Source organism: Nerophis lumbriciformis, linkage group LG20 (genome assembly GCF_033978685.3).
Source record: "Nerophis lumbriciformis linkage group LG20, RoL_Nlum_v2.1, whole genome shotgun sequence".
NCBI lineage: Eukaryota > Metazoa > Chordata > Actinopteri > Syngnathiformes > Syngnathidae > Nerophis > Nerophis lumbriciformis.
The window spans coordinates 22193956-22214148 of NC_084567.2; the positions used below are offsets into that span (position 1 = coordinate 22193956).

At 41.5% G+C, this 20193-nt stretch overlaps 1 protein-coding gene across 2 annotated transcripts in view; it reads right to left on the bottom strand.

The window, feature by feature from the left end:
* Positions 1 to 1727: 1727 nt before the first annotated feature.
* The window catches only part of dennd1a (DENN/MADD domain containing 1A), a 129285-nt gene continuing 110819 nt past the window's right edge, over positions 1728 to 20193 (bottom strand). For both annotated transcript variants that reach the window (XM_061980586.1, XM_061980587.1), the window contains 2 exons: positions 19703 to 19943; positions 1728 to 2965 (listed from right to left, as the gene is read on the bottom strand). In XM_061980586.1, coding sequence (XP_061836570.1) covers positions 2060 to 2965; positions 19703 to 19943 — 1147 coding nt within the window. In that variant the 3' untranslated portion in view covers positions 1728 to 2059. The remainder of the gene's footprint in view (positions 2966 to 19702; positions 19944 to 20193) is intronic.

Genomic DNA, 20193 nt, shown 5'->3' on the forward strand with positions numbered 1-20193 from the left:
AAGGCAGTGCCTTTAAGGCACACCCCCAATATAGTTGTCCGCCTGGAAATCGGGAGAAATTCGGGAGAATGGTTGTCCCGGGAGATTTTCGGGAGAGGCACTGAAATTCGGGAGTCTCCCGGAAAATTCGGGAGGGTTGGCAAGTATGGGCGTGCGTCCATGATAACGTTGCTTGGATGGCAAGATATGTTGCTCCAAAACCTGTATGTACCTTTCAGCATTAATGGTGCCTTCACAGATGTGTAAGTTACCCATGCCTTGGGCACTAATACACATACACACTAATACATATACCATCACAGATGCTGGCTTTTGAACTTTGCGCCTATAACAATCTGGATGGTTCTTTTCCTTTTTGTTCCTGAGGACACGACGTCCACAGTTTCCAAAAACAATTTGAAATGTGAACTCGTCAGACCACAGAACACTTTTACACTTTGCATCAGTCCTACTGAGATGAGCTCGGGCCCAGCAAAGCCGGCGGCGTTTCCGGGTGTTGTTGATAAATGGCTTTCGCTTTGTATAGTAGAGTTTTAACTTGCACTTACAGATGTAGCGACCAGCTGTAGTTACAGACAGTGGTTTTCTGAAGTGTTCCTGACTCCATGTGGTGATATCCTTTACACACTGATGTCGTTTTTTGATGCAGTACCGCCTGAGTGATCCAATGTCACGGGCATTCAATGTTATGTGCAGTGATTTCTCCAGATTCTCTGAACCTTTTGATGATATTACAGACCTTAAATGGTGAAATCCCTAAGTTCCTTGCAATTGCTTGTTGAGAAATGTTGTTCTTAGACTGTTCGACGATTTGCTCACGCATTTGTTCACCAAGTGGTGACCCTCGTCCCATCCTTGTTTGTGAATGACTGAGCATTTCATGGAAGCTGCTTTTATACCCAATCATGGCACCCACCTGTTCCCAATTAGCCTGTTCACCTGTGGGATATTCCAAGTAAGTGTTTGATGAGCATTCCTCCACATTCTCAATCTTTTTTGCCACTTGTGCCAGCTTTTTCGAAACATGTTGCAGGCATCAAATTTCAAATGAGCTAATATTTTTGGGGTTTGTAGATGCAATGCAGGATTACTTCTAAAATGCCCATAAAAAGTAGTACATATCTCCGCAAGTAGGAGCATGATAACATAAATGTGCAGTTTATGAGAGTGTGATGTCACATCATCATTGCGTTGTGTACACTGAGGCTGACTGTTAGGTGGTCCAAGACCAGCTCTCTTCCTGGCGTGAGGACGAGGTATGGTGATGTATGATGCCCCATATAGTACAGACAAAATCCTTTATCACTTTTTACTTGTACACGCAGTGTTAGTAAATCGCATGCAGTACGCCCACTAATGGTACACGCTATTTTATAGATTGACATGATGTTTACTGCATGGTATTTGGATTTGAGTAAAACAGGCTAATGATACACTGTGTTAATGATACACAAAGTGTTAATATACTGTGTTAATAAAACACACTGTTACACTGTGCTATTAATACCCAATGTGTAAATAAATAATCGGTTATTAATACATGATGTGTTAATACACTCTTTCAAAACAAAAAAGAACAAATATGTATACAATCCCACATGTGAGGTAGTAACTAACAAAGGAAAACAACCAAAGCAAGACGAAGGTGAAATATACAGTAAAAGTGAACACAAAAATAGGTGAACCGTAACCCCTGCAGTTAAAAAACGACTACAGGGACTTATGAATTCAAATTAATGTGTTTATTGGGTGTCCATTGCTAAAAGATAGCAAGTGTCTGTAGACAAAAAATATTTTAATGCTATTGTCAAGTTAAACAGCTAAAAGTGCGCAAAGAAAACAACGTAAAGCGAACTGTAGTATGTTATAATTCACTGGAGGTTGTTCATGTGGCAATGAAATAAAAAGGCAACTCAGAAAAAAGCATAGTGGAGGAAATAAGTATTTGATCCCTTACAAATATATGAGCAGTCCATCATTTTTATGCTAGTTTTTATATCTTCATGAGGGAACAAATTCAATCAGCACTTACTTACTCCATTAGATTTACACAAAAGTTTTAGTCAAACGTTTCCCACCTCTTGGGCTCCGCCCTCTTTTGGGGGGCTACAGCTGGTTGAATCATTGTCAGCAGGTCGCCAAACAGATCCTGAGGATTTGGTTTTTCTCCTTCAGCATGAAGCGGTCTTGTAAGGGTGCTGGAAACTGGACTGGGGACAGACATAGAGCTTCTTAGGTTTGAGAGAGTGTAATTAGCGGTGGATGAGTGAGGCAAGGAGATGTATGAGGAAGGGGAAACCATTGGATAGATAGGCAGACGTGTAGAACTGCCAGGCAGTTGCTGTCTAAATCTTCCTGAAATGGTGGGGGGAATAACCTGTGAGTCAGAGAGTGGCTCTGGTGTTTTATGCCAGACAGATTGGCTGAAGAGATTGGATGACATGTCATGAAGTGGCTGAAAGGGAGGAAGGTTCGGTGGAAAAGATCTTGTGGATTCATTATCACCTTCAGCCTTTCCTGACATGAAACTAACGTGTGTGGACTCGTTAAGAGGGTCCAGCAGGCGTATAAATTCCATACCATCCAAAGACTGAACTTCATCTGAAGTTTTGCTCAGGGCTTTCCTAAATTCTTGCCCTCCTCTTTTTGTCACGTCATCATTGCGTTGTGTACACTGAGGCTGACTGTTAGGTGGTCCAAGACCAGCTCTCTTCCTGGCGTGAGGACGAGGTATGGTGATGTTGTCTTGGGTCGAGGAGTCTCGTGCTGCAAGGCCTGAATTTTGACTGCTGTGGGTTTTTTTCTGGGTGTCAAATTGGGCAGATTGAAGTCTTTCGTAGGAAGGAAGCTTGCAAGGTGGAAAGTCTGCTTGATCCTGTCCTTGGCTCAACAACTTGTTGTAAGGGTGGGACGGCTTTAGGCTGGGAAACATTTGTGAGTATTCGCTGAAACTCAGCTCCTTTCGCTGCAAAGACAAAATGATAAGAAACAGGTATTTAAAGCAATAATAATCAAATAATCAAATTCATGTATAATAAAGATTACTTCACTCTGGCACTCATTGAAGGCAGACGGTTTGCTTTCCCTTTTGCTCTACTCTTTTAGCACTGCTCTTCAAAATCTAAACAATGGAATTTATCAACTGGACTCTTAACAAAATTGACAAAATCTTGGGTTCGGGGGAGTCAGCCTGTCCTGTCGGAATGGTTGTTTCTGGACTCTTGGGAGAAGCAAAGTGCTGTGTACAACTAGGGATGGGTATTCATAAGATTTTTCCGGTTTTGACTCCACTTTCGATTCTGCTTAACGATTCAGTTCCATAACGGTTCTCTTATCGATTCTTATTTGGAAAAAAAGGGGGGGGGAAGGTGGATTAGCCTTAATTTAGTTTAGTTTAGAGGTAGCATGACCAGACAAAGCCTACAGTGAGGTCACATACATATCATAGAATAAAAAAGGAACTTTTTTTTTTTTTTTTTTTTAAATAAATGTAATAAATAAATATTCTTCTGTAGAATTTAACAAAATAAATCATGTGGAAATTACACAAAAACGTAACATTTAGTACCATGTGATATTAACCTTTTACATGGAAAGTGATATATATATATATATATATATATATACATATATACATATACATATATATATATATATATACATATACATATATATATATATATATACATATATATATATATATATATATATATATATATATACATATATATATATATATATACTTATACATACATATATATATATATATATATATATATATATACATATATATATATATATATATGTATGTGTGGGGAAAAAAAATCACAAGACTATTTAATCTCTACAGGCCTGTTTCATGAAGGGGGGTACCCTCAATCATCAGGAGATTTTAATGGGAGCATTCGCATACCATGGTTTATATAGGGCACAGAGTGGGTGGGTACAGGCTGGCCTAGGGGCGTGGTGATTGGCTCATGTGTTACCTAGGAGGTGTTTCCGTCTATGGCGGCATGTTGTTACAATTTCGCTGCGCTTGTTGAGGGATGACAGGTCTGGACGGTAAATAATAAACAGTTTCTCTTTCAAGCATAGGTTGCATCTTTTATTACCACTATTGTAAGGTGTGCTGGATGCAAGAATTTGCCATGTTATTGAATATTCAACATTATTGTCTTTGAGGTCCCAAATGTGTTTGCTGAGTTCTGTGGTATTTCGCAGGTTTTTGTTCCTGAAAGAAGCCTTGTGATTGTTCCATCTGGTTTTGAATTCACCCTCGGTTAATCCTACATATGTGTCGGATGTGTTAATGTCCTTGCGTATTACCTTAGATTGGTAGACAACTGATGTTTGTAAGCACCCCCCGTTGAGGGGGCAATCATATATATATATATATATATACATATACATATATATATATACATATACATATATATATGTATGTCAAGCCTTTATTGGTTACATTTCTAATTATTATGGCTTACAGTTTATGAAAACCTTGAATTGAAAATCTCAGAAAATGTGGGGTTTCAAAAAGTGTAAGCCTGTAGTCAAAATGATAATAAAGGCTTGACATACATTTTGCATGTAACGAGTTATCCATCTTCTTCCGCTTATCCAGGTCGGGTCGCGGGGGCAGCAGCCTAAGCAGGGAAGCCCAGACTTCCCTCTCCCCAGCCACTTCGTCCAGCTCTTCCCGGGGGAACCCGAGGCGTTCCCAGGCCAGACGGGAGACATAGTCTTCCCAACGTGTCCTGGGTCTTCCCCGTGGCCTCCTACCGGTCGGACGTGCCCTAAACACCTCCCTAGGGAGGCGATCGGGTGGCATCCTGACCAGATGCCCGAACCACCTCATCTGGCTCCTCTCGATGTGGAGGAGCAGCGGCTTTACTTTGAGCTCCCCTCGGATGACAGAGCTTCTCACCCTATCTGTAAGGGAGAGCCCTGCCACCTGGCGGAGGAAACTCATTTCGGCCGCTTCTACCCGTGATCTTGTCCTTTCAGTCATAAACCAAAGCTCATGACCATAGGTGAGGATGGGAACGTAGATCGACCGGTAAATTGAGAGCTTTGCCCTCCGGCTCAGCTCCTTCTTCACCACAACGGATCGATACAGCGTCCGCATTACTGAAGACGCCGCACCGAGCCGCCTGTCGATCACTCGTGAACAAGACTCAGAGGTACTTGAACTCCTCCACTTGGAGCAGGGTCTCCTCCGCAACCCGGAGATGGCACTTCACCCTTTTCCGGGCGAGAACCATGGACTCAGACTTGGAGGTGCTGATTCTCATCCCAGTCGCTTCACACTCAGATGCGAACCGATCCAGTGAGAGCTGAAGATCCTGGCCAGATGAAGCCATCAGGACCACATCATCTGCAAAAAGCAGAGACCTAATCCTGCAGCCACCAAACCGGATCCCCTCAACGCCTTGACTGCGCCTAGAAATTCTGTCCATAAAAGTTATGAACAGAATCGGTGACAAAGGGTAGCCTTGGCGGAGTCCAACCCTCACTGGAAACGTGTCTGACTTACTGCCGGCAATGCGGACCAAGCTCTGACACTGATCATACAGGGAGCGGACCGCCAAAATCAGACAGTCCGATACCCCATACTCTATGAGCACTCCCCACAGGACTTTCCGAGGGACACGGTCGAATGCCTTCTCCAAGTCCAAGTCCGTAATGAGTTAATATCACATATTACTGTCACATTTAAAGTTAATTGCTGACATTAATGGACTTGCACACAATATGCTATTATTTTGAGTTTCACTTAAGCCTGGACGATATGGCCTAAAATTAAGGTCCCAGGTGTATTTCTAGACAAACTTCGATGAACTGGAAGATGCTGGAAGCCGTTCAAGGTACCCCAAAGCTGCCACAAATGATTACAGGATGCAAGCAGAGCTGTGGGTACTCAGACTTTTGTGTTTTATGCACTAAATTGCAAGCTGAACAAGATCTTGGAGACGGCGTCTGCTCTGCATGGCAAATATGATAAATTTCAGGACCAGAAATCGACAATTAGAGTGAAAAGTTATAATGTATTTAACACAAACATTCTAATCTGGATTCTTTTCCCTGGCTGCAAGAGACCTGACAAGGTCATTGCTTGGGACGGCTTGGCTCAGTTGGTACAGCAGCCGTGCCAGAAACTAGAGGGTTCCAGGTTCGATCTTCGCTTCCGCCATCCTCGTCACTGCCGTTGTGTGATTGGGCAAGACACTACACCCACCTGCTCCCAGTGCCACCCACACTGGTTTAAATGTAGCTTAAATATGTAGATAATGGGTTTCAATATGTAAAGCGCTTTGAGTCTCTAGAGAAAATTGCTATATAAATATAATTACTTCACTTCACTGCTTCAATATTCCCCAAAAAGGACAGTGTAGCAAAGACGCAACAAACTCCTTCTCCGTCTCTCATGGACATACACCTGCTGTTTGTTGACTTTTGTTCGACAGACTAGCTGTGTTATTCTGTTTCCGAGAGAAGATAGCCACTCTGCAGGCTTACACACACATACGCGTCCACGGAAAATACATACCACACACACACAGACACACGCGCCCTTGTTGCAAGTCTTGAGTTGCATGTTGTAATTTGTATATGACATTTGCTTGAGTTTTTTTTCCTGGTCCTCACCCCACCCAGGAGTTCCTGTTCTGTCTACCCTGTAACTGTATATCTGTTTTTGGACGGGTTTGTACTGAACATTTAATTTTGTTGTACTTTTGAAGTACTATGACAAAGTTCCATCCATTCCATCCGTGAGACATGTCTCGATCTTGTTAATGGGATCGAATTGGGGGCCGATATTTGCCTTTAAGTAATATTCACCTTTGCATCTTTTAGCACATAATAGTAGTGCGTTCAAGGACCCTTGATTAAAGTTTGAAACAGAGGTATCACTAGTTTTTAAAGACAGTAGATTCATTGATAATACTTAGAGGTTTCCCGGTTGAATGTACAGCTGTGTCCCAGTGTTTACATGCTAAAGATTGTACTCACGTGAAAGATTCATTCAAAAGGGACGCTTGCTTAGGGAGACATAATTACATTTCCTTATGGCTTGTTACACACATGCAGGACTTCCATGAATTCCAGTAGGGTGTGTGTTTTGCCAAATCACTCGCTTGAATTTGAGACCATGCTGCAAGGAACGCGTTGTTTATCCACATTGTGAAGCCGCACGTAACATTATCACTGGAGGACTAGAAGACAAGGAATGGCTAAGCATGTTTCACACACACACACAAACACACACACACACACACACACACACACACACACACACACACACACACACACACACACACACACACACACACACACACACACACACACACACACACACACACACACACACACACACACACACACACACACTTAAATTGTTAAATTGTATGTAGTATTTAGTACTACAAATGTAATACATCATTTGATTTACAACAACACTAGCAAATTCGAAATTCAATAAGATATGCTTTATATTGTGTTTACTTTAATTACTTGCTAAAACATTTTCACCTCTATATTCTATTGTCAAAGTATCAGATTGGGACTCAAAATCAGATCTGAGGCCAAAACAGTTTGGGAAATTGCTAGCAAAGGTGTACTCCATCATTACGGTTTGTGCCTCAGATTTATTTTGGGTACAGTAAGGAAACAAAATGCAACACATAAATCTCTTTAAATGATTTTTAAAATGAAACATAAAAAACTGAAGACTGCTGCAGGTACTTCCCATTCTCAAAAAAAACTAGAAAAATAACAATAAAAAGTGTGTCAATAGTTATTTGTAGTAAAGTGAATTATTATTTGAAGTACAGCATTAATAGTTCCAGTTTGTTCCCTATCTTTACTGAACAATTGCGGAACAAAGCTTTCATATTTTCCTCTTGTCTTTATTCACATATTCCACCAGGAAGGACAGGTGTTCCCATAGAGAAGACTTTAACCAAATAAGTGTTTTTTTCAAGTTCTAGCTTCTCCTTGGCACTATCACTCACCAAAGATTGGACATATGACACCGTGCGGCCAAACAATCTCTGTACCAAAATCTGATTACAAATACCTGTAACGTTACATCCATTCTGTAAAAAAAAAAAGTTTCTAAGTGGTGCCAAGAGGAGATGATCTGGTCAATAAATGCATAATTTGCTAGTATTGTTGTAAATCAGAAGATGTATTAAATTTGTAGTATTGAATATTGAATATATTTTTTGAACAAATTAAAGTGTCGCATGCACAAAACCAAACAAAAAGATACAACTATTATTGGCCACCATTTAAATTGTTTGTTTTTTGCCATCAATGTCCTTATTTCCTGAGTTTGTAAACTATAATAAAGAAAAATTATTCTATGATAATTAAAAAACAACTTTCTAATCACTGTAGTATCGACCGTATACTGGTACTTGATATACTTGGTATTGGCTTACTCTTGCTTACGGTCAAGAGATTTAGCCTAGCGATGAGTAGCTTCTTGTGTCTTCTTATGCAGTGCTTTGAGAAAAAAAGAGGAACATTTCTATCAGCAAAAACTGCTGCCAAGCAAAACCCAAATCGACCTTTTGCAAATCAAGAACACATTTCCTGCAATTGGGTGTATTTCTACACTATATTTTACATTTAGATTTATTCTTATCTACCAACCACTTTTGGCTTTTTTTTGTGTGACACTTACATGTTCCATGTAATGTGCCACAAAATGTTTAAGTTTTTTTTCTTCTAGTAGATAAAGACAAAATGAGACAAAACTCACCACAATAAACAAGTGTACACTCAATTACCATCACCAAAATAGCAATATAAAATTTATGAATATACCGTATTTTTCGGAGTATAAGTCGCACCGGCGTATAAGTCGCACCTGCCGAAAATGCATAATAAAGAAGGAAAAAAACATATATAAGTCGCACTGGAGTATAAGTCGCATTTTTTGGGGAAATGTATTTGATAAAAACCAACACCAAGAATAGACATTTGAAAGGCAATTTAAAATAAATAAAGAATAGCGAACAACAGGCAGAATAAGTGTACAATATATGACGCATAAATAACCAACTGAGAATGCCACCACGCACCCTCAGTGCGTGGCGCTCCAGACTATAATTGATAGCTGTGGTCTTACACAAATAATAAATGAACCTACGCATCGCAACGGTAATACGATAGATCTAGTGCTGGTCAAGGGTCTCACCACCTCCAAAGTTATGGTACTCCCGTATACTAAAGTAATGTCCGATCATTACCTTATAAAATTCGAAGTTCTGACTCATTGCCAACAAGCTAATAATAATAATAACTGCTATAGCTGCCGCAACATTAATGCTGCCACAACGATGACTCTTGCTGACCTACTGCCTTCGGTAATGGCACCATTCCCAAATTATGTCGGCTCTATTGATAACCTCACTAACAACTTTGACAATGCCCTGCGCGAAACCATTGATAGTATAGCACCGCTAAAACAAAAAAGGGCCCCTAAAAGGCGCATCCCATGGTTTACAGAAGAAACTAGAGCTCATAAATTATCATGTAGAAAGCTAAATATTATTCAAATCTCATCCGCCTCAACAAAAACGACCCTAAATTTTTGTTTAGTACAGTAACATCCCTAACCCAACAAGGGACTCCTCCCAATAGCTCCACCCACTCGGCAGATGACTTTATGAATTTCTTTAATAAGAAAATTGAACTCATTAGAAAGGAGATTAAAGACAACGCATCCCAGCTACAACTGGGTTCTATTAACACGGATACAACTGTATATACGACGGATACTGCAATACAAAATAGTCTCTCTCTTTTTGATGAAATAACATTAGAGGAACTATTACGGCGTGTAAGTGGGATAAAACAAACAACATGTTTACTTGACCCACTTCCTGGGAAACTTATCAAGGAGCTTTTTGTATTATTAGGTCCATCAGTGCTAAATATTATAAACTTATCACTTTCCTCCGGCACTGTTCCCCTAGCATTCAAGAAAGCGGTTATGCATCCTCTGCTCAAAAGACCTAACCTCGATCCTGACCTCATGGTAAACTACCGACTGGTGTCCCACCTTCCCTTTATTTCGAAAATCTTCGAAAAAATTGTCGCACAGCAGCTAAATGAACATTTAGTGTCTAACAATCTCTGTGAACCTTTTCAATCCGGTTTCAGGGCAAATCACTCTACGGAGACAGCCCTCGCAAAAATTACTAATGATCTACTGCTAACGATGGATTCTGATGCGTCATCTATGTTGCTGCTTCTTGATCTTAGCGCTGCTTTCGATACCGTCGATCATAATATTTTATTAGAGCGTATCAAAATACGTATTGGTATGTCAGACTTAGCCTTGTCGTGGTTTAACTCTTATCTTACTGACAGGATGCAGTGCGTCTCCCATAATAATGTGACCTCGGACTATGTTAAGGTAACGTGCGGAGTTCCTCAGGGTTCGGTTTTTGGCCCTGCACTCTTTAGTATTTACATGCTGCCGCTAGGTGACATCATACGCAAATACGGTGTTAGCTTTCACTGTTATGCTGATGACACCCAACTCTACATGCCCCTAAAGCTGACCAACACGCCGAATTGTAGTCAGCTGGAGGCGTGTCTGAATGAAATTAAACAATGGATGTCCGCTAACTTCTTGCAACTCAACGCCAAGAAAACGGAAATGCTGATTATCGGTCCTGCTAAACACCGACATTTATTTAATAATGCCACCTTAGAGGGGAACATTATCACAATTTCAGAATTGTTAAAACCATTAAAAATCAGTTCCCAGTGGCTTATTATATTTTTCGAAGTTTTTTTCAAAATTTTACCCATCACGCAATATCCCTAAAAAAAGCTTCAAAGTGCCTGATTTTAACCACACGTTTATTTTCCTGTGACGTCACATAGTGAAGCCAACACAAACAAACATGGCGGAAAGAACAGCAAGCTATAGCGACATTAGCTCAGATTCAGACTCGGATTTCAGCGGTTTAAGCAATTCAACAGATTACGAATGTATTGAAACGGATGGTTGTAGTGTGGAGGCAGGTAGCGAAAACGAAATTGAAGAAGAAACTGAAGCTATTGAGCCATATCGGTTTGAACCGTATGCAAGCGAAACCGACGAAAACGACACGACAGCCAGAGACACGGGAGAAAGCGAGGACGAATTCGGCAATCGCCTTCTAACCAACAAATGGTATGTGTTTGTTTGGCATTAAAGGAAACTAACAACTATGAACTCTAGGTTTACAGCATATGAAATACATTTGGCAACAACATGCACTTTGAGAGTGCAGACAGCCCAATTTTCATCAATTAATATATTCTGTAGACCAGGCACATGCACACATAGGGCCCTATGGGTGCTTGAGCCCCTGCCCTTTTTTGCCTCGTCTTAAAAAGTGCCCTCTGCCTGTGTGTGTGTGTGTGTGTTTTTTTTCTTTTCTTTAAATAACATTAATAAATTCCTGTCAGGGATGTAAAAAAAAACAGCGGTACAAAAACTCCACGTTTTCTTGTAATACCGGGTTGTTTGAGCCTGCCGCTTCCGCCAGAGAGGGAGAGAGAGGGCGAGTGAGTGAGTAAGTGAGAGGAGAGAGAGCCAACTGCGCCCCTGAGGAGACGTGAGAGTGGAGCAACTTGAACCTGTGAGTTATGGTCTAGTCGCCGTCCACTTAATCAGCATCTAATATGGGTAATATTTTAGAAAAACGCTGTATTATTCTATTATTCAATGTGTCAGTTTCTGTTTTTGCCGGACGTCGGAGCACGGCGCATCAATTGAGCACGGCACATCAATTCCGCACAGAGCAGAGCGGATCGTGCGGGACAGGAAGTAGTGTACAAAATACAAAATAAAACACCAGGTTAATTTTCAAAATAAAATGCACTGTGTTTACGGCGGATCACATTTCTCTCACAGTAGAGGTTTAGATATAAAGTTTATTGTGACTTTGCTCTTACTGTGTGGGTTAACAAAATAATAATAATAATAATAATGATAATAATAACAATAATAATAATAATAAGAATGATAATGATAATAATAATAATAATAATAATAATAATAATAATAATAATAATTATTATTATTATTATTATTATTATTATTATTATTATTATTATTAATAATAATAATAATAATTTCAGCATTCTGGGGATATAAGATGTAGGTTATCTGTTAGGAATATTACCATCTGTATTTAAACTTGATTCATGTTGATTATGCCTGCAGCACAATGCCAAAAAAAGAAAGGATACAGAAAAGGAAGGAGAAGGAGCGCCAGGAAGCAGCTAAGGGTAGCAAACCTCTTAATGCATGGCTAAAACCAAGTACTAGCATCATGGAAGCCCTGAATTTACATTGAGGAGCATATTTGGGTATGGGTGGCCTCCATCCTACAGCCCTCTACTGTGAATTTACATTGAGGAGCATATTTGGGTATGGGTGGCCTCCATCCTACAGCCCTCTACTGGCCCCTGGTCCATATTTTTGGGCCTGTATTGCGTTTCAGTTGTTTAGTCTGAGCATTAAGTGAGAAAGACCATAAGTTACAACTTGATGGTGTTTTCATCAAGTTAAGGGAAGAAGGACAGATTTTCTCATTGAATTTTTTTCCATTTGAGTATTTATTTTTGTATTTTTTTTCAAAGTTCATGTTGCACTGTTCAATGTTCAATATTAAAGTGCTTATCTTTAACAATAAATAGCCTAATAATAAACCAGTGTTTTGTTGCTTTTCATGTCTTCCAAGCCTATGATAATGTGAATTAACTCATTATGACAATAATTTGTTGACACAAAAGAAATGGCAATCACTTTTACCTACAAAGGACACACAGCTAAGTAGTTAGCTTCCTATTAGCAAATTTAATTTTACATTAATTTCCATATTGTGCAAAGGACCAAAAAAAATGTCCTGCCCTTTTCTGACTTTGAGCCCCTGCCCCTCTATAATCATGTGCACGTCCCTGCTGTAGACTTACCCTCATCCGCGCTCTTTTCCTGAAAGCTGATCTGTCCAGTTTTGGAGTTGATGTCAGCAGGCCAGGGAAGCTAGGGTCGATAGGGGGTTTAGCTCGCTCGTCTGCGGGAACAAACTGCCGCCATTGCTTGCCGTGCTACCGACGACCTTTGTCCCTGAATTGCTCACACACTCCGGCAGATTCAATGGGGGTCTGGCGGCAGATTTCTTTGACTTTATCGTTGGAAATGCATCTGCTTTGAGTGTCGCAGGATATCCACACATTCTTGCCATCTCTGTCGTAGCATAGCTTTCGTCGGTAAAGTGTGCGGAACAAACGTCCAATTTCTTGCCACTTTCGCATCTTTGGGCCACTGGTGCAACTTGAATCCGTCCCTGTTCGTGTTGTTACACCCTCCGACAACACACCGACGAGGCATGATGTCTCCAAGGTACGGAAAACAGTCGAAAAAACGGAAAATAACAGAGCTAATTTGACTCGGTGTTTGAGAAAATGGCGGATTGCTTCCCGATGTGACGCCACGTTGTGACGTCATCGCTCCGAGAGCGAATATTAGAAAGGCGTTTAATTCGCCAAAATTCACCCATTTAGAGTTCGGAAATCGGTTAAAAAATATATGGTCTTTTTTCTGCAACATCAAGGTATATATTGACGCTTACATAGGTCTGGTGATAATGTTCCCCTTTAACATTTGACAACCAAACAATTACACAAGGCGACTCAGTAAAGAATCTGGGTATTATCTTCGACCCAACTCTCTCGTTTGAGTCACACATTAAGAGTGTTACTAAAACGGCCTTCTTTCATCTCCGTAATATCGCTAAAATGTGTTCTATTTTACCCACTAGCGACGCTGAGATCATTATTCATGCGTTTCTTACGTCTCGTCTCGACTACTGTAACGTATTATTTTCGGGTCTCCCTATGTCTAGCATTAAAAGATTACAATTGGTACAAAATTCGGCTGCTAGACTTTTGACAAGAACAAGAAAGTTTGATCATATTACGCCTATACTGGCTCACCTGCACTGGCTTCCTGTGCACTTAAGATGTGACTTTAAGGTTTTACTACTTACGTATACAATACTACACAGTCTAGCTCCAGCCTATCTTGTCGATTGTATTGTACCATATGTCCCGGCAAGAAATCTGCGTTCAAAAAACTCCGGCTTATTAGTGATTCCCAGAGCCCAAAAAAAGTCTGCGGGCTATAGAGCGTTTTCTATTCAGGCTCCAGTACTATGGAATGCCCTCCCGGTAACAATTAGAGATGCTACCTCAGTAGAAGCATTTAAGTCCCATCTTAAAACTCATTTGTATACGCTAGCCTTTAAATAGACCCCCCTTTTAGACCAGTTGATCTGCCGTTTCTTTTCTTTTCTCCTCTGCTCCCCTCTTCCTTGTGGAGGGTGGGGGGCACAGGTCCGGTGGCCATGGATGAAGTGCTGGCTGTCCAGAGTCGGGACCCGGGGTGGACCGCTCGCCTGTGCATCGGCTGGGAACATCTCTGCGCTGCTGACCCGTCTCCGCTCGGGATGGTGTCCTGCTGGCCCCACTATGGACTGGACTCTTACTATTATGTTGGATCCACTATGGACTAGACTCTCACAATATTATGTCAGACCCACTCGACATTCATTGCATTCGGTCTCCCCTAGAGGGGGGGAGGTGGGGGGGGGGGTTACCCACATATGCGGTCCTCTCCAAGGTTTCTCATAGTCATTCACATCGACGTCCCACTGGGGTGAGTTTTTCCTTGCCCTTATGTGGGCTTTGTACCGAGGATGTCGTTGTGGCTTGTGCAGCCCTTTGAGACACTTGTGATTTAGGGCTATATAAATAAACATTGATTGATTGATTGATTAGCTAAGGGAATAGACATGCATCACTGAAAGGTGGACAAAATATTTTTAAAACATAGCATTTTAATCATATTCTAACAATTATTAAAGTCCCAAATTTTCACCGTGATTATTTATTTAAGTTTATCGTTTTCATATTTATCATGGTGAAACGGAGTTTAATGCGTGTGCCTCACGATAAGAAAGTCCTGGGTTTGATCCCCGGGCTTGGGGTCTTTCTGTGTGGAGTTTGCATGTTCTCCCTGTGAATGCGTGGGTTCCCTCCGGATACTACGGCTTCCTCCCACCTCCAAAGACATGCACCTGATCGGCAACACTAAAATTGGTGTTGTGTGAATGTGTGAATGTGAGTGTGAATGTTGTCTGTCTATTAGTGATGGGATCTGCAGTTCTTTTGACTGTACTGAATCACTAGAATCAGTTCCTTAAATTGATTCGTTCAAAAGATTCGTTCACCGAATCACCCCCCCCCCCCCCCCCCCAAAGGAGGGGGGGGGGGGGGGGGCGTGCGTAGTACAGTACAGTGCAGACATTCGCGGGAGAAGCAGCAAAAAGGGTGAACGCGAGTCCCTACACAGCTCTGTGCATGCAGTACACCAGGCAGTGAGTGACACAGTCAGCACAGTTCAGTACGTGAACGTGAATCACTTCTGCAGTAGCAGTTCTGTGTGCAGGTCGGCGAATCACCGAATCACTTGTGCAGCAGCAGTTCTGTGTGCAGGTCGGCGAATCACCGAATCACTTGTGCAGCAGCAGTTCTGTGTGCAGGTCGGCGAATCACCGAATCACTTCTGCAGCAGCAGTTCTGTGTGCAGGTCGGCGAATCACCGAATCACTTCTGCAGCAGCAGTTCTGTGTGCAGGTCGGCGAATCACCGAATCACTTCTGCAGCAGCAGTTCTGTGTGCAGGTCGGCGAATCACCGAATCACTTGTGCAGTAGCAGTTCTGTGTGCAGGTCGGCGAATCACCGAATCACTTGTGCAGTAGCAGTTCTGTGTGCAGGTCGGCGAATCACCGAATCACTTCTGCAGTAGCAGTTCTGTGTGCAGGTCGGCGAATCACCGAATCACTTGTGCAGTAGCAGTTCTGTGTGCAGGTCGGCGAATCACCGAATCACTTCTGCAGCAGCAGTTCTGTGCGCAGGTCGGCGAATCACCGAATCACTTCTGCAGTAGCAGTTCTGTGTGCAGGTCGGCGAATCACCGAATCACTTCTGCAGTAGCACAGTTCTGTGGGCCAGAGGGCGACAGACGTGAATCGCTCTCTGCCCTGACAGACTCCCCTTGACGTTCGCAAATTAACAGACATTGCAGCTGTAGAGATTCCGTTACTTTTAAAAACACTGTGTGTGCGTTTCCGGCCTGTCCAATAAACAAAATGTGACTAAATGTCTTGGTTGTTAAATATGTTTTATTGCACTGAAATGAAAATAAGAAATAAATAAAAGTGGGAAATAAAAAAAATAGTAATAGCCTACTAAAATGCTTGCAATCAACAGTTAAATAAATAGGCCTCGTTTGTTTAGTGCAAAAACAAATATTAAATTAAGAAACGCTTAACAAATGCCAACATAAAAACGAAATGTTCTGTAGCAAAGAAAATGTAAACTTAAATATGCAAACAAAAAGAAAATAAATACCTTCAAAATAAAACAAATAAATTAAGAGCCAGAAATGCCAACATAAAAACTAAATGTTCTGTAGCCTACGTTTAAAAATATCAACTTAAATGTGCAAACAAAAAGAAAATAAATAGGCTACCTTAAATAAAACAAAACAAATATTAAACCAAGTGCCAGAAAAGCCAACATTAAAACTAAAATTTCTGTAGCTTACATTTAAAAATATAAAAATGGAAATATCAACTTAAATATGCAATAAAAAAGAAAATAAATAGCTTAAATAATATAAAAATCAAGATAAATAATAGCCCATGTATATGTACATACATTAGTTATTATTTTAATTTTAAATCTTCTCAAACAGCCTGCCCTACACTTTACCCCCCGCCCCTCCCCCTCGCGTCGCTGCACTGACTTTCTTTCTGTCTCCTCTACTCTCATAACTTTATGTGTTGAGATAATGTGTGTGTTTGTTTTCATGTGGCTTGAGTCAACATTAGCCGTTAGCTTGGAGAATGAATGGAGAGCGGATGCCAATGGCATGAAACATATCCCCGCGACGGGAGGAGAATCACCCGCGGCATTGGAGCAAGCAGAGCAGAGAGCGAGAGCGTTGTCGTTCACTGAGTGATTCATGTCGTTAATCCGCGGTGAACGAATCGTTCGCTCAGTCCCTCCCCCCGCCCCCATGATGAGTAGCTGGCTGCGTCGTTCGCCGACGTCACAGAATGCGCCAGTTCCACTCATACCAGCATGGTCGCGGCGGAGCTCAACTGAACTGAGAAAGGAACGAATCAGTTCATGAAGTGATTCGGTTCAGTACGTTCACTCAAAGGATTCGTTCGTTCGAACGAATCGTTCGCGAACGACACAACATTACTGTCTATGTATGTTGGCCATGCGTTGAGGTAACGACTTGTCCAGGGTGTAATGCCTTCCGCCCGAGTGCAGCTGGGATAGGCTCCAGCACCTCCCACAACCCCGAGAGGGACAAGTGGTAGAAAATGGATGGATGAATGGATGGATATTTAAAATATTTCATTAAAGCTGATACATATAACATTGAACACCAAATACACATAATATAACTGTTCTTCCATGTTTGGATAACAATTTTCATTAGAGGTGTAACCACTATACAGCCGGGCAAGTGTTTAACAGCCAAGTGACCAAGCTCTCGTCCACAGCTGCCAGACCACGATTCCCATTAGGATGGGACATGATGTGGTCTGTAGTCTGCTCGTCTGCACCACACTCACATGTCGCAGATGAAGCCATACCCCATTTGCACATAGTGGAGCCTGCAAGAGTTTTACCGCCATTCCATGTTCCATTTGTAGTTTACTACAATGGTGTTTGACTGGTTAAAGTCATTTAGCAATTCCAGTGCAGCAGGATTTAAGCTTCCGGTGTCCTCTAAGAGGAGACAGAAGACAGTCATGAAGAAGGTGCTCAGGCTCCAGTGCTCGGCATGCTAGAGACAGTGTGGCTCTCTTGCGACGAAGCTCAGATGGTTGAATACCTGCTAAAATGGAAAGATTGTCCGTTGTTGTGGGACGCAGGCATCCAGTGACTAAACGCAAAGCGTCGTTAATCGGCTTATCTATGAGACGAGTGTGAGCACTATGAAACCAAGCAGGTGTGCAGTACAGAGTGGACCAAGGCAAGGGTGGCTGTACGAAGTGTAACACCGCCAGCACCCCAGCTGGATCCAGCCAGTCGTCTCAAAAGCCAAACGCGTGTTGTTAGCTTTTTGTGCATTGACTCAGGTGTCGGCGAAACATGAGTGCCCTGTCCAACCTAATGCTGAGATATGTTGGTTTGGCAGAAAAAGGGTAGAGGACGTCCTTAAAAAGTGATGTTAAGCTCATGTTGTGCCTCCCTGTTGTAAAGGCGCAAGGCTGCCGTCACTGTTTTGGTTACACTGAGCTTCAACTTCCATTTCTGGATATAAGTGGATAAGTTCGCTATGTCCTGGGTAAGAGACCCCTCTAACTCCTGCCATTTTTTTGCACGATGCATAATTGACAAGTCGTCTGAATATGCAAACTTTTTGGCAGTTGTTACTGGCAGATCATATGTGTAGATGTTAAATAAGAGGGGAGCCAGGACTAATCCCTGAGGGACGCCATTTCTCAAATATTGCAACCTGCTTTTTGGGCCATCACTAGTGGTAAGGGTGAAACTGCGGATTTGGACGAGTTCCATGATCAAAGAGACCATGTGCATGTCCGGCAGTAGGCACAAAGGCTTGCAGGTAAGGCCACGGTGCCAAACGGTATCGTAGGCTGCTGTAAGACCATCAAACACAGCACCTGTTTATCTTAATTGTGCAGTTTATATTATGAAAAATAAATTAACATTTTTAGGAGGTTTCATGAAATCATCGCGTTACCTGGTAATGCATATAGTTTGTCTTCTGAAAGTGAATCAGTTCCTTGTGTTTCAATCCAGCAACATGATCTTCGAGTGCGACATGGCCACGTTTCCCCTAATTTAATTCCTTGCGGAAAATTTGACATTTTCAAAGTCAGGTTAATCAATCTTGTCATACACAAGACTTGGTTGTGTTTTATCAACAGTGTTTTCCAGCTAAGACCACCGGCAGAGATTTTTAACTCGAAGTGATATTTTGACGGCAAAATATTAAAAACGCGCATTTCCGCATATTCACAACGTTTCACATGCCTGTCTATAGTGTAGCATGTTTAACTGTTCATTGTCCTGTAATCTTGCAGTGATAATGGTACTTAGAAACCTTTTTTTTTTTGCAGAGAATTAGTAACACTGTGGATGGACATTAGACAACGTATTTGTTTTAGCTTGCTCTCACTTTCGAGCTGGTGTTCTGGCAAGTCATGCACCTATCTGGAATATGTGCAACTCCTGCATGTGTGTCACAAGGAATAGTGAAATGGAATTGTGCCCTGAGCGTGCATCCCTTTTTAAGAAATCTTTCATGTGAGGACAATCGCCATGTAAACACTGGGACACAGCTGCGGATCGGGACATCTACTGTAGGCAGCTGCAAAACCATGGCAAACAATAACTTGACATTTTTCCTGACAAGACTTGACATTTTTAAAAAGTTGATATCTGATCTATAGCGGTGTATAAATGTAAAACCAATATTGTTACTGATGGGTGTCAAATATGTGCTAAATTTGAAGATGAATCTTCAAAAGTAATATTTTGAAAAACTCGCTCCTATCGAATCAATATGTCTCTGACCTCACAGGTGAACTTGGCTTGGAGCGCTTCACAGTCCTGTAGAATCCTGAGGTCCTCAAGACTTTTAGCCAGAGGAAAGGGTGGACTCTCATGCTCGTCTAGGCAGCTGAAGATGCTGGCCAATAAACTGACGTTGGAGAGGTTCTCCTTGGGTGGGCTGGGCGGAGCTGGGTGTGGACCAACGTGACAATCTCTTTCTTCAATGCACTCAACCTCTTTGAGTGAGTGGTATGGCTGTAACCTGCACAGACCAAAACTTATTTTTAATAAGGAATTATATTTAAAGTATGCAACATTATTCATCTGTCTTTGTAATCTTTCATTTATTTAAATCTTCACCCAATTTAGGTCACATACAAAGCTCCAAATAATTATATGCCATGATTTTGTGACTAATACAAATATAAACCATCCATCTTTTTATGTAAGCTTTATTTTAACAGAGAGACACACTGTAAAACAGTTGTCCCCAACAACCGGTCCGTGGACCG